The following is a 15,426-nucleotide window of genomic DNA, read 5'->3' on the forward strand; positions in this document are numbered from 1 at the left end:
TTACCCTGTCACTCTTCCTCCCAGAGAATGTGCCAAAGAAACTTTGTACTTCATGTTTCTTTTGTTTCAAAATCTCCTTCAGCTTTTTGATATGGTTGACTCCCTGTACTCTTTCAGGTCCCAGGTCAAACTCCACCTCCTAAAAAGTCTTTCCTTGCCATGACTATTTAATGTCCCCTCCCAACCTACCTTGCACCTGCCCTTGGATCACATTCACTCTTTTTAAAAGAGCAATTTTTTTTCTTTTTACCTTTTGACTCTCTTTACCCATTTATATGCATTTGTTAATTGCCAGTACCCTCATCTCTTTTGTTGATGACTCTGACCCAACCACGCAGAACAGGACATATTTCCTAGCACCGTTAATAAGTCATCACTAAATATTTATTAAAGTGAATGAACCACACTAATGCTTGTAATCAATGTGCCCAAACTTTTGTCATTCATAGTCAGTGTTTCTATTCCTTCAACAAAGCTACAAGTTAGGCAATGGCTATTTATCTGTAACATGCTCAGGGAGGCTGAAGCATAAGGTCACTCAGCTAGTTACTGGCAGGAATGGAATTTGCATCTAGGTCTACTGGCTTTAAACAAATCACTAGTCCATGCTGCCTCTCTGACACCCCCCAATCAGAATTAATTTATCTCTTCTTTAAACTCTAACATTATTTTGATTCCAATTTATTCATCACTTTTATTGTAATATTAAGTTGGGAATGTTCATTTCTCACTTTAGTTTCTTAGTGAATTTATTGTAGGGACTATGTCGCTGAGTCTCCACAACTATCAATATTCTACTTATTTATATCACTTAGTAAACATTTGTGGGTGGAAAAAATAATTAAAAGTACAGAATATACAAGTCGTGCATTATCTCCTTTACAAGAGTAGCATGTTTATTGAAAAAAATTCACAAATTGCCCTCTAGAAAGTAACAAGAAAAAAGTTATTGAGCTCAGTTATGAACTCCTAATGAAGTAGAATTTAGTGTTCTGAAAATTTTTATTATCCTGTGAATATTTATGTTCTTCTAGAATAACTGATTAAATTTATGGCACATGAAAACATTTAAACATGTTTTAGTTAAGCTTATTTTTTCATTTTGTTCTTTAAATGTTTATAATAATTACACAACTTTCCTATGAGTAATAAGGCCTGTTTCAGAGTGTGCTTTTATGAGACTATTTTTATAAACTATTTTGTCAGAAGAGTTCTGAAGCCACTGACACAAAACATCTCCTGTTGGCTAATAACCCACCTCGACCATGTAATTTAAGTAACTTTACTGCCCTAAACAAAGAGTAATCCTTGTGACTAAGATTTACAAGTCACTTTCTGACAGTACCATCGTACCTAACTATAGTTTGGTGTTTTTCCCCAAAGAAACCACTTTGCAATTTACACACTGATATGATAGTCATCCTACACTGATAACTTTCATTACATAGACACTCCCCAAAATATTGTTTGTTTTTTATGTTTGAATATACCTTTTCAGCAGTTCTCAATAGAAACTTAAGTGTTAGGATTTAAATTACAATTCTATAATATTCTATGATATTCAATGGTATTGTTATACTTAAAATAACCATTTAATATCAGGTAATTTTGAAAAGAAAATATGCTTTATAATGCTATATGTACATTATTTAGAAGTGTTTACATAAGCATAATAAAAGAATAATTAGGATATTATTTTCAGAAAATATTTTGATAAGAAATAGCACTTAGCAGATGTATAAGTTCTGGGGATCTAATACACAGCATGTTGATTATAGTCAACGATATTGCATTGTATACTTGAAAGCTACTAAGAGAGTGAATCTTAAATATTCTCACCACACAAGCACACTCACACACATACACAGAGGTAACTATGTGAGGTAATGAATGTGTTAACTAATCTTATTGTAGTAATCATTTCAAAATACATACATATACAAAGTTATCACATTGTCATTCTTAAATCTACACAACGTTATATGTCAATGATATCACAATAATGCTGGAAAAAAATGTCAGGCAAAGAAATGTGATATAAATAAGTCTTTCATAGTACTTTCTTGAATCATCTCAGGAGTAACATGAACTGAAACACAGTTTACTTACTTTTAAGTTTTGACGTATATTTTAGGTTCACTTGGGAGGATAAGGGTATGCTATTTTAAATAATACTAGTATATCATTATTCCAGAGCGTTTGATAATCACTTTTCCTACAATTCTGGGACATTGAAAAAAATATCAATAATTGCAATGTTTAAAAATATTTTGTTACATTCATAACAAAGAGTGAGTAAGGTAGCAATGTCACAGAATTTCTCTTCTGCACTGGCTAAAATGCCTTTACCAAGAACTGGAAGGCAAAGAAACTTAAAGACAAGTACTTCAGGTCATCAACTACTCAGAATCTCCCACATATATACCTCTATTTGTGGAATCCAAAAGAGATGAAAATCAATTATACACAGAGCCTCATTCTAATTCTGTAACCAGTTTCTGAAAATTAATCTGACATATTTCATATTCTATAATGCCTAGATATTTAGAATTTATATTTTAAATAAATAATATTTGAGAAAAATATATGTGTGAGTACTCTTCCTTAGCAGTACTAAAAGAATACTTTAAGAATCAAATAGGTTTTTAGAGAATGAAAGGGATCACAAATTCTTTATGGCTTTGAAAGACATTATTTCTTTAATTCTAGTCTGGATTAGCATAAATATGGCATTGTTATAGCAAATAATATTTTGTAGATTTTTAAGAAAAAGACTAGATGACTATAAAGTCCATTTTCATACACAAACCAGTGATTCTATAATTCTCTAAGGAAAAGTTTAGCACTGTATGACTGATAACAATTAAAATGAAACAGTGGTAAAATAAAATTAAATGCCATAAAATATATACTATGAAATGAAATAAATATAAAATGAAATAAAATATAGTATTCATGAAATAAAATGAAACAGTAATAGAAAATTACATGTTAGTTTCCTAAACAGAGTTTTACATGCCAATGTCTTATTCTAAAGAGCTTGGTAGTTCATTTACTGAATTAATGAAAGTTTATTTATCTGAAAGAAAGACAAATAATTTTTATTCAAATCTGAAATACAGCTTATGAAATCTAGCTGTCAGATTGCAGTTTATTTTTAATACTTAGTTTAAGATTTCTACAAAATACATGGATAAAGGCTAAAACGATGAAGCCTTAAGCTAAGAGCTGTTTCTCAGTCACCAGAATTGATGGTGGTCTAAGGAAATTAGTCTGGTTTACTTGTTCGCCTTTGCTTTTACACTTCAGGTTGGAAATATAAGAAGCCCCTCCATTTGTTTCAACTGGATAAGTGAGGAAGTGCTCAATTTATTTTCTAGCAAAAAGTCTAGTGTTATTTTTTTTGTGGTCTAATCACTTGTTTCTTATTTTCTATGTTTTAAAATAGAGATTTTGACATTGATGATGACCTCTTGATATTGATGATGACACCAATTTATCTACCTAAGTCATGTGGTCTTGATGATTAAGGAGTTCAACCATCCAAAGTTAAAACTTATTAATGGCAAATATCCAGGAGATTGTTTAAGCCTCGTGCACAGAATATGCAAATGATTATGTAGTCTTTATCTGATTCCAGACTTACCAGCAATCGGCCTTCCCCTTGTGCTGAAAACAAGTGGTTCAGTACAGAAAAGGGCCAAACCAGACTGTTGGTTTCCTTGGCCTTGGGCCTAAGACCTACCCGAAAGCCCCACCCCCATGACTTCGGATATCCTTTAATGTAATTACTCAGTAATTGGAGTATTACTGGGACCTTCTCAAACACACAGAGAATACAAAAGTCAAATTAGAAATTACCAAAATATTTTTGTAGTGATAAGTCACAGATTATTTGCCAATTGTACATAATACCATTTGTAGATCAAAATTATTGTTATTGTATTTTAAAAAGTCCTGGACATATAGTACCAATATATCTATATTTATATAGATATATTTATTCAATTACATATATATGTTCAATTATATATAAGTGAATTATTTTTAAGAGAATCAAGTTAACAGCAAGTTGAGAAATTCAAATATACATAAGCATAAACACAAACATATATACAGTATCAGAGAATTAAATCAAGAGCCACAAATGAAAAGAGAAATAACCATAAACTTTTGACAAACAAATCAAAATATAATAAAGAGTGTTTATTACATAGATTTCATATTTCATATTCCTATTAAATGATATAGCAAGTAAACAATTTCATGTAAAAGCATGTCATATGGGTCATACCTTTTCATGAACTTTCTGGCCAGGTTCCATCCCTTCAAGATGTTCTGACTCTGTAGATCCCTCACTCGATGCCATTTTTCTTTGTATATGAACATTTTGTTCACGCAAAGCAACAATCTGTAAAATAAAAATGCTATGCTTTTAAAATCTAAAATAGAGCATAAATGTGGTTAAGAACTAATAAATACAAATAATCAGAAAATAAACATTTACTTTTACTCATATTATTATTTCAAAAAATATTTTTAAAATTTAGGTTAGCATTTTGAATAATATTTATAAGAATGTGAAATTTACTTAAAATTATTTCTAGTTGGCAAATGCATCTACCTAGTTGTAACTGTATCTAAATAAATGGCATGATCCATGTGTTATTAATTCAGAAATTATCTTTAGAATTAAATTATGAAATGTGATTAAATTTGTAGTGGTCTGTATTTTTAAACTATAAAAGAAACATAAATGAAAAGATAGAAAGCCAAAGGCTAATTATGAGCACATTCATTTACCTAAGAGATAGAGTATCTGCAATTTAAAAACTAGCAAACACATAAACTGGACTTAAATAATTTTGTGGCACTATCACAAATACTTAGAATTAAATTGGTCTCATTGTCATTATTGCAGTGGCCATTATCTTAGCACAACTAATCCAAATATAGTTAATACACAAAAAATTTCTCCAAAGGCAATTAATTTCTACAAATTTTCAGCTCAATTTTATAGATGTGATACTTTCAATTAAGCAAGATTCTCAGATGTAGTTTAACTGTTCTTGGTAATATATAAAGTGGAAAGTAACTTTGTAGCATTTTTTAAATGATGCTTCACAATATACAGTTGACCCTTGAACACCACAGATTTGAACTACACAGGTCCATTTTTATATGAATATAAACACAGTAAGTGTATTTTCTTTTTCTTATAATTTTCTTAGTAACATTTTCTTTTCTCTAGCTTACAATATTATAAGAATACAGTATATAATACATACAACATATAAAATATGTGTTAACTGTTTATGTTATCAGTAAGTCTTCTGGTCAACAGTAGGCTGTTAACGTTTTTATGGAGTCAAAAGTTATACACAGATATTCTCCTGCACAAGGGCTTGACACCCCTGAGTTGTTTAAGGGCCAACTGAATTATCAACTTAGATGTTGAGTCAGTATTGGTAAATGCTCTTCTCTCTTATAGTACTGAAATCACCAAATAATTGATTCCCTTGCTCCTGTTCTTGCTCATCTACAAGGTATCATCCACAAAGCAGCCAGATTCCTCTTTTAAACTTGTTATATTGTGCCATTTCTCAGCTTTCTAAAGAACTTCAATGTTTTCCCAACATATTTAGTGCACATGTCAACTTTTTAACAAGGTCTATAATGTACTACATGACCCCTTTGGCCACAATATTCTCCTTTCTGTCCCCTAAATATACCAGGCTCTTTTCTTCTCCAGAACTGAGAAACTTAATTGTCCTGCTTGGAACATTCTTCCCCACCTCAGATAGAGCCAACACAATCTCAGCTTTCAAAACTCAGCTGAAATATCACTCCTCGAATACATTATATTTTTATGTACAGGATATTCAATAAAAAAGTGTTGAATTAAATAATGAATCGATATGGGGAAACGAAGAGTGTAAATCTAGTTCATCAGAAATAACAAAAGATAAAGATTTAAAGTGTCTGGGAACTTTTTCAGAGATGTTCCTTTCATGTTAGTGTTGAAATGGATTACATCAAGGGAAAAGAAGAAATAGTCCCTGTATATATCATTTTAATGTTACATTCTTAAAATTTGCCTCTTGCATAAAAAAAAATATTTTATTACCATCAATACATGATAAAATTTTATTATGAATTTATTGGGTTTTTAAAAATTTAAGTATTGTATGCTGACATTACACTAATATCCATGACTAACAGTTATGTTAAGACAAAAGTAACAATAAATTTAAAAATTCTACACATTTTCTTTCATTATTTAATCTAAGAAATAAAAGCAGACCTTTTAAAAATATTTATACGTGAAATTTAATTACCAATTTAGGGATTAAATTCTAATTGGTTAGTAAATCAGATAAATTTCAAATATTTCCTTGCATTTAAAATAAAGCAGGCCATTTATAAAGGTTTACTGAATGAATCTGTGAAAGGATAAATTAATACCTTTAATAAAAAAATCAAAACATCAAATTCATATGGAAAACACTCTATGCAAACATATGTTAAAAAATTGCAAACTTCGAAGGAGAGAAAAAAAATGACATGGATGATGGAGGCTCTGTTAATTACTCTGGCGACCAAATCAAAGTTGTGACAGAAACAAGGAGCGAATAGTAAGGAAAATCAACTGGGTCTAAATGAATAAGTCATACAACTAAGGTGAAATCTAAGAAATCACCCTGCAACACAGAAGGTAGGACAGGGCAAGGATGAGATGCTGTCTGGTCCAGAGTGGTTGAGTGGGACAGAGGCCATAGCAGCGGCAGCTGCAGAGGCTCCTTAAAGGAGTCGTGTCCGCTATCCGACTTTCGGGGTGATGGATCTGCTCACTCTGAGCACTAGCGCTAGGTAGGCTACATGGGGGCACCAAGGACTTACAGGGGTATACTGAGTTGTCAGAGCGAGGGCTGAGGGGAGACTCGCTCTGTATAGAAGTGCTGGCAGTATCCACTGTTCCTCTGTTGAGCCCTCCCCTCTCCCAGTGTGTGGAGGCAGCACAGCCATATTGGAAACTGCATGAAACTGGATAACAGTGGTCTCTCTGCTCAGAGGATTCCCTGAAACCCCACCTCCCTCGACTCACCACATCCAGGTGTTTCCTCGCTTGGTCAGGCACCCCTTGCTGAGCAGAGCCTAGATTCACACTGGTGGCACCTGGCCTCAGTTTCTGGCATGGCCTTTTGAGGCAACTATAAGCCCAGCATCTGTGGATTGCTTGTTGAATCTTAACAGGTGGCCCTGGAGGGGCACAGACTGGGGCTAAATTTGGCCTGCAGCTGAACCTGTCTCAAGACTGCCATTGGACACCTACCACACAAAGCCACACTAATAAAACTGGGAGACTTAAGAGCTTTGCTTAGTACCTAGAAACAGACACAGAAAGGCAGCCAAAATGGGAAGACAAAGAAGCAGAAACCATATGAGAGAACAGAACAGAGATCCAGAAATAATGGAGTCAGGCAATCTAACAGATGCAGAGTTCAAAACACTGGTTATAAAAATGCTCAGTAAACTTATGGGAAGTGTAGATGAATTCAGTGAGAACTTTAACAAAGAGATAAAAAACATAAAGATGGAAATGGAAATCATAAAAAGGAACTAGTCAGAAATGAAGAACACATTCTCTGAGATGAGAAGTATATTAAAAGGAATAAACAAAGCGAATAAAGAAGAGGATCAAATGACCTATATAGAAGATGGGAAAGCCAAGGACACTCAATCAGAATAGCAAGAAAAAAGAAGCCAAGACTGTAATAATAATTTAAGGATCCTATGGGACACTATTAAAGGTAAAAATATCTGTGTTATAGGGATACTGGAAAAAAAACAACAAGACGTTGAAGAGCTATTTGAAGAAATAATGATGGAAAACTTTCCTATCCTGGTGAAGGAAATAGACAAAACTCTAGGAAGCTCAGAAAGTCCCCAAAACCAGAAACCCAAAGAGGCCCACACCAAGACACATCGTAATTAAAATGCCAAAGTTTAAATACAAAGAAAGAATATTAAAAGCAGCAAGAGAAAAGCAGTTAGTTACCTACAAGCGAGCACCCATAAGATTGGCAGCTGATTTCTCAAAAGAAACTATACAGGACAGAACGGTTTGGCACAAAATATTTGACGTGGTGAAAACCCAGGTCTACAACTAAGAATACTTTATACAGCAAAGCTATCACTTCAGAGTTGAAGGACAGATAAAGAGCTTCCCAGACAAAATAAGCTAAAGAAATTTATCATTATCAAGCCAGTATTACAAAAAATGTTGGAGGGACTACTTTAAGAAAAAAAAAAAACATATATCAAAAACAGGAATAAAGAATGCTAATAACTATATTCCTATCAACAAGTACCTCAAATGGAAAAGAATTAAGTGCTCCAACCAAAAGATAGAGTGGCTGAATGGATAAGAAAACAAGACCCCTACATATGCTGCCTGCAAGAGACTCAGTTCAGATTAAAAGACACATACAGATTAAAAGAAAGGGGATAGAAAATAACACTGCCTTAATGGACCTAGAAGGTATTGTGCTGAAATGGGTTGGATAGAGAAAGACAAATGTTGCATGATTTCACATACATATGGAATCTAAAGAACAAAATCAGCAACAACAACAACAAAAGTGGAAATAAACTCATATATACAGAGAATATTTAGAGGGATACTAGATGAGAGGGGGTTTGGGGGGCAAAACAAAGGCAAAGGGATTAAGAGGTACAAATGGATTGTTGCAGAATAGACATGGAGATGCAGAGTGTAGCATGGGGAAAATGGTTAATAATGTTGTAATAAATATGTAAGGGGGAAGAAGGGTACTAGATTTAGTGGGGTGATCACTTTGAGAGTTATATGGATCTCTGATCACTATACTATACAACTGAACCTGATATATCATTGCATGCTAACTATAACTGAAAAAAAACCTCATTGAATGGTACAGTATAAATGGTACAAGCAACTAATTTAATTGTCTGTTATATTTCAATAAAGATGGTAAAAAAGGTGGCATAATAAAAAAATTTGCACCATGTTCCCCTGTTTTCCAAAAACTTACAATGTTTCTTATATTTGTTGTTTGATTTTCCATCTCCCCTTGATTTATTCATGTTATTTTCTTTACTGAAAATGCAACCTTCTTCTCAACTGCGCTCTGAAAATTCTATACGGTTTTTAAAGATCCACATCGAATGCCTTTTTCTCCCCATGGTTTTAGTTGATTTCTTCATGTCAATGTTATTGAACTAAATACCCACAGTAGTCTATGTCTTTTCATCACTTTATTTGACAGCTATGGGTCCTTATCTTGTTCTTTTTCTACTATATAGTCTTCTTCATGAGAGTAGTTTTTTTGTACTACGTATTACCTGTCATAATTCTTGTTACAAAATATATCTTTAATAAATATCAATTTGAAATAAAAAAAATTACAAACTTCAAGTTTTCAAAAGTATAAGGGGAGGAAGCATTTCCTTCCAAGTACTGCTACCCTCTCACCCTGGAATTCTATATATCATTAAGATATGGATTCTTCCCTGGAGTGATTCACATATAGGCAAGTTTTGCATACATTTTCAGTATATCAGCCCATTGAAGGCCTATGAAATTGTAGTCAAGAGAAACTTTCCACAATCATTTTAGCTGTCCAACCATGACTTGCCAAGAGTTTGTTGACATTTGTTTCTCAATGTGCAGCATCTTTTCATATTCTTTTTGGTAACAACCTCTTACATTTTCATTGGGGAATTTCCCTTTCCTATTTTAATCCTAGAAGGACTGTCAATCGAGGCCAGAGTTGATGGCAACTAGGTGGGCACATGATCAAAGCCAGGGCAATCAGAATATTCCTTGAGATATTTCTGGCAGAAGTATGTGGGAAGATTCTCTCTACTATGAAAGATAAGCGGGTAGGATATCAGGTGCTGTTTGCCATTACTGTAGTTTCAGCTCATTGAGAAAGCAGGTAGATGAGATGGAGCCCTATTCAACTGCTTCTGATTCTGATTCTAGTCATCCTCAAATCATCTCTATCTCTGGCAGTTCAGTAATACAAGCCCCAAATTTTCCACTTGTGCTCATACTAATTTGGATTGGTCTTCTCTCACTTGCAACTAAAAGTGTCCTTGCAAATATAGCAATGAACATGGAAGGCAACACAGCACATGCAATCTCTAAGTGGAGATTTTAGAGAATGACCAAGAATTTACCAGAAACACAATGAGAGAAAACTTTACAGGTAGGTATAAGAGCTCTTTGTGTTTCTAGTACTATAGGTTGTTATCTATTTTCGTGCAAAGAGTATCTGAAGAAGATGGAAGTATGGCAGAAGATTAAAAAATTAAAGTACTTCAACTAAAACTCTGGCCTGTGTACTTCTTGCTTTCTGGTCTATTGTTTTTCCTTGAGCCTAATTTATGTTTCCTAATTACTCATTAAGTTTCTGACAGCCTGGCCCACTGCTTCTATGTATTCCCAAACGCACTATATTTACAAGGTAATCTTCCAAGTCTTGTTCTTGGCTTTGCTTCTGCCAGGTCATTTGGCTCTTATCAATCTCTGACAAGCTCAGACCCCATAGAGTGGACTACTAGTAGCCTTGGTAGTTAGTCTTCCAGTCTGGAAAATTCCCCAGCCCTCATTTCTTTTTTCATACCAGACTCTCTCTAGGATCCTACCATGTTTTCCAAAAGATCCTCTCCTATCCCCTTTTCTTCAAACACCTGTTTTTCTTGATGGCCTGGAGAGAGTCATTCATTTCACAAATATTTATTGAGCACAAGGCATTAGGGTAATATGACAGCTGGAAAAGACAGAAATTCTTGCTCTAAGAGAACTGTAATTCTTATCGGGGAAGAGAAACTATAAACAAAAATATGTAAAATACATTTTTAAATGGTGATAACTGCAAAGGGAAAATGAAAGCAGGGGAGGGTGGCGGGTGGCAGGGCTGTGAGGTGCAGCGCTGTGAGGTACAGCTTAATTAGGAATTAGGTGCTTTCTGAGTATAGACCAGAAGACAGGATAAAGAAAGCAATGTGGATATCTGAGAGAAGAACTTTCAAGGTAAAGGGTGAAGAAAATATAAATATCAAAAACAAGAGTTCGAGATTCACGAAAAAATGTTTTAGTGAGTTCTTCGAATAACGTAAAATGTGCTCTTCAAAAGAAAGCTAAAACGTCAGTGAAAGTTGATGCCTTGGAAATTTAAAGTGCCAAGAAATATATAGAAAAATATGTAATTCTTAAAAGAAGTTTAATTTTGGAGAAAATAACATAATCAATTCACTATCTTTATATTCTCAAACTTTGAGATTTCTCAGGTATTTAAGATGTATTAATCCATTTATTCAGCAAATACTTACTGACCATTGATTTAAGTGTCAGACACCACTGTGAAAAGTGCAGATAAAGTTTTTCTCTCAGGGAGATTACATTCTAGTAAAGAGTGGGGGTGGAGGGTGGAGAAGGAAGCAGTAAGACAACAAAATAACAATGATTTATTAAGCTCTTAAAGTATTTGAAACTGTGCTAAGCCTATTATATAAATTTGCTTCTTTACTGTTCATCTATACTATGCTTTCTTTCCAAGTTTGAGACTTCTTCAAAGCAGACCCTGAGGCAATTAATTACATACAAGTAGTTTATCTGGAAGATAATTTCCAGAAGCATAGCATTTCTTAAATAATCATGAAAGGTCTAGGATGAGTCCTGACTCTTAGGTGTTACTGGCTGTGTGACCTTGTACAAGTTACTTAACCTCAAGTTCACGTTCCTCTACTATATAATGAGGGATAATAATACTTACCTTTAGTGTGTTTGTACTGTAAAGTACTTAGTCAAATATGATGTATGTTAAACATTCACTTTGTAATGACAATAATAAAGACTTTCATTCACGTCTTTGACTTTATCTGCCTATTCACGCTTAATGCTCTAGCTTACTGCAAGGCCTTAGTCACATGCACACAAAATGCCATCTTGTATATGAGTTTTTGTTCATTTGAGTTGTTCTTTGTGAGATGATAGGGAAAAATATGTGTGTGTATGTATATGTATGTATACACACACACACACACACACACACACACACACATACATACATATATATTATATCTCTGCATAGAGCATCTTTTTCCTATTGAGGTTACTTTGCGTGGGCTGCTGGATGGCTCTTGGATGGAAGCTGTTCACCAGAAGGACCAAACTATGAGCAGAAGCTTAAAATTTTAAGCCCCACTTCTCCCCAACCCCCAATTATCCAGAGAAGGGACAGAGGCTGGAAATGGAGTTAAAGACCGATCATACCTATGTGATGAAGCCTCCATAAAAATCCCAAAAACACAGCATCAGGAGGCTTCCAGGATAGTAACTACTGCCACGTACTGGGAGAGTAATGCATTTTAATTTCACAGGGGCAGAAGCTCCTGCACTTGGGGACCCTTCCAGACCTTTCTCTATGTATCTTTTCATCTGCTGTTCGTCTATATCCTTTATCATATCCTTTATTAAACTCTTAAAAGTAAGCAGTAACTGTTCTGAGTTCTGTGAGCTGCTCTGGACATTAATCAAACCCAAGGAGGGGGTGTGTGGGAACCTCTTATTTAAAGTCAATAAGTCAGAAGCACAGGTAACGATTTGGACTTGCAATTGGCATATGAAGTGGGGTGGGTGTAATCTGGTATCAGAAATGTTGTGAATGTGCTAGTAGTATGAGAGTAAAGAAGAAACACAGGAGGTAGATGGGTTTTTCTCTGTATACCCTTCCTTCTTCTTGACTGCCTTTTAGTCATCTTTTAGATCTTAGCTTTTATATCACTCACTTTGGGATGGGTTCTGGGATGATTCTCCTTCCATAAATTTAATTTATATAATTTCTTAGCATTCTCTAACAACTCATGTCATAAAAATTGCCACTCTTTATCACAACTGGCTGTTAGTTTTCTGACTTCCCATTTTGACATTGAGTGCCTTGAGACTAGATCTTATTGATTATTTACTGAAGCTAGATCTTATTGATTATTTATTCCCACTTGCTGACAAGTATGAGGCACTCTATAAATCTTTTGAAATGTTAGATGACAGTAGACTATATGAATAGAAAAGACCTATAAGAAGTTGAATAAATTGGATGGAAAAGTACTCAAGAATTTATACATGAAGAAGAAAATTAGTCATCCCATAAAAGACTAAAAAAACTTGAAGTATTTCCCAATGTTCGTATTACATAATTCAAGGTTAAAAAGGAACCCTGAGCATGGAAGAGCTCACAGGGGAAATAAAGAAAGAAAAGAAAAAGAAATACTGACATAGCCTTGTAGAGAAGGGCAGCTTAATGAAAGTCAACAAAGATATTATGTAAATAATTGCATTGCGTCTTAAAATATTACAAAATATTTGCAAGTTTATTACAGCCTAGGTAATGTGTTTCAGGTACATTGCACTGCATGCTATGTTTATAAGTTTTAGATTTAGAGTAGATTGATAATAGATGGAAAAAATAAAATTCCAAGGAAATTCTTACTTCTTAAAGTAGGAAAAGCAAAGCAAAGCAAATTAATTTAGTTTTCAATTTTTTTCTCTTCACTTTTAAAAATATCAATGTATAGGACACTTCCATGAAGTTAGATAAAGAAGAAAGACAAATAAGAAACAGGAGTTTAGAAATTAAATTTGTAATTAAAAACTACTAGCAATAATAATAGCTTCCATATGTTGGACATCTATTACATGCCACATACATGCAAAGCAATTTACACACATTATCTCATTTAATTCTCCCAATATACTTATAAATTCGGTATTATTATTTCGATTTTACAAATGAAGGAGCTAGTATCGAAGGAATCAGTAACATACTTGAGGTCATACAGAAAAAAATAAGACAGTGACATTTCCAACCCAGGTCTGATATTTTCAAAATTTATGATTTTTAAGCATTACACTATAATGCTGTTTGAAAATTAATGAAATGATTCACAGCATACATAATCCAAATATTTATTTAGGTCATGACTATAGTTCTATGGTCACAAAGCAGGGGAATTTACTTGCCCTGATTTGGCAAAACAATTTAGACATAGAAGTCTTCAATTATTCCTAGGGAAAAAATCATACTCTTTACATTATTTGTCAGTTTTTATTTATAACTCTTATGTGGCACAGGCATTTCAGTTTATGTTGAACATTTCCCAACTACCTTTTAAATTAAATCATGTCTACCCCTCATGCTATTCTCCAGGGCTCTTCATTATGATGTTTTCAAATTCACATTTGCTTTTACCTATTTAACAACAACTTCCAGACAGTGCTCACATCTAATTAACAAAGATTTTTTTCATCTATTTTTACCCCAAACTCAATTAACAATTCCAAGAGTGAGACTTACAGAAGTCTCACTACACCAACACATAATTTGCTTCTATTCAGATAGTTATTCTAATTTAGATAAATTTTATGCTTAGATTACACTAAGGCTGCAGCATGATAAAACAAAACAATACAAACAACTAGTAGAATAATAGGGGTTTATAATTTACATTTAAGCAACTCTCCAGCCACAATAGTTTGGATTTGTGCTATTATATATTAATTGGGAAACCATAAAATTGAGACACTTATTCAAACAGAATTAAGGACCCCAAGCCAATAGCTATTTTACTTTCCACCTCTGGCTTTTGGACACAAGATTTATAAATATCACTGAAACATAATAAAACCAGTGTAAAGCAACTTCGTGTAGTCTAAGGCAGTTTGATCGGCGTAACCTTTATTTTCAATGTTTTTTAGTGAGCGTGGATAGACTTTGAACACTTGTGAAACTGAACTGATCCAATGAATGTTTAATCATTTTGAGATGAGAATCAGAGGTTTGCATTGTGAGAATTTGCCTCTTGTCAAGTTAAAAAAATAGTTATTTAATTAATGGTTCATTGAATGAATCCATTAATCCTCATGCATGAACAAATAACTTGGAAGTGGGAAACAGAGGTCACTTGGTGCTTTTTAAAGAATTTTTACCACTACATTATCTCTATTCAGTCAACAAATATTTGTTGAATGAATGAGAACATACTACATACCTTTGTTTTTAACCTCTTTCCTTTGGCTGACCAGCCTTCCCAATTTACATTAGGTGAATTGATTGGGTGCTAAAATTTAAATATACATCACCAGTAAGTTTCTGGTGACTCGTTGATAGAAAATACAGGATATGAATAGTACCTGAATTTTAGCTATTTCCTAATATATCTGAACCAATTTTGCATAACCTAAAAAATATAAGGATATCTTGTCTGACCATAAAATCTAAACTTACGTACTTTTTAATGGTGAAAAAAATATTTACAAAATAATAATAAAATATTTTTAAGATCATTCTTAAAATAATAACTGGCATACAAAACTGTTAT

At 33.5% G+C, this 15,426-nt stretch overlaps 1 protein-coding gene across 5 annotated transcripts in view; it reads right to left on the reverse strand.

Moving 5' to 3' along the window:
• Positions 1 to 15,426, reverse strand: part of PPFIA2 (PPFI scaffold protein A2) — a 418,570-nt gene that overhangs the window by 128,655 nt on the left and 274,489 nt on the right. For all 5 annotated transcript variants that reach the window (XM_039838929.1, XM_039838927.1, XM_039838928.1 and 2 more), the window contains exon 6: positions 4,295 to 4,411. In XM_039838929.1, coding sequence (XP_039694863.1) covers positions 4,295 to 4,411 — 117 coding nt within the window. The remainder of the gene's footprint in view (positions 1 to 4,294; positions 4,412 to 15,426) is intronic.

Source organism: Pteropus medius, unplaced genomic scaffold (genome assembly GCF_902729225.1).
Source record: "Pteropus medius unplaced genomic scaffold, Ma_sr-lr_union100, whole genome shotgun sequence".
Classification (NCBI taxonomy): domain Eukaryota; kingdom Metazoa; phylum Chordata; class Mammalia; order Chiroptera; family Pteropodidae; genus Pteropus; species Pteropus medius.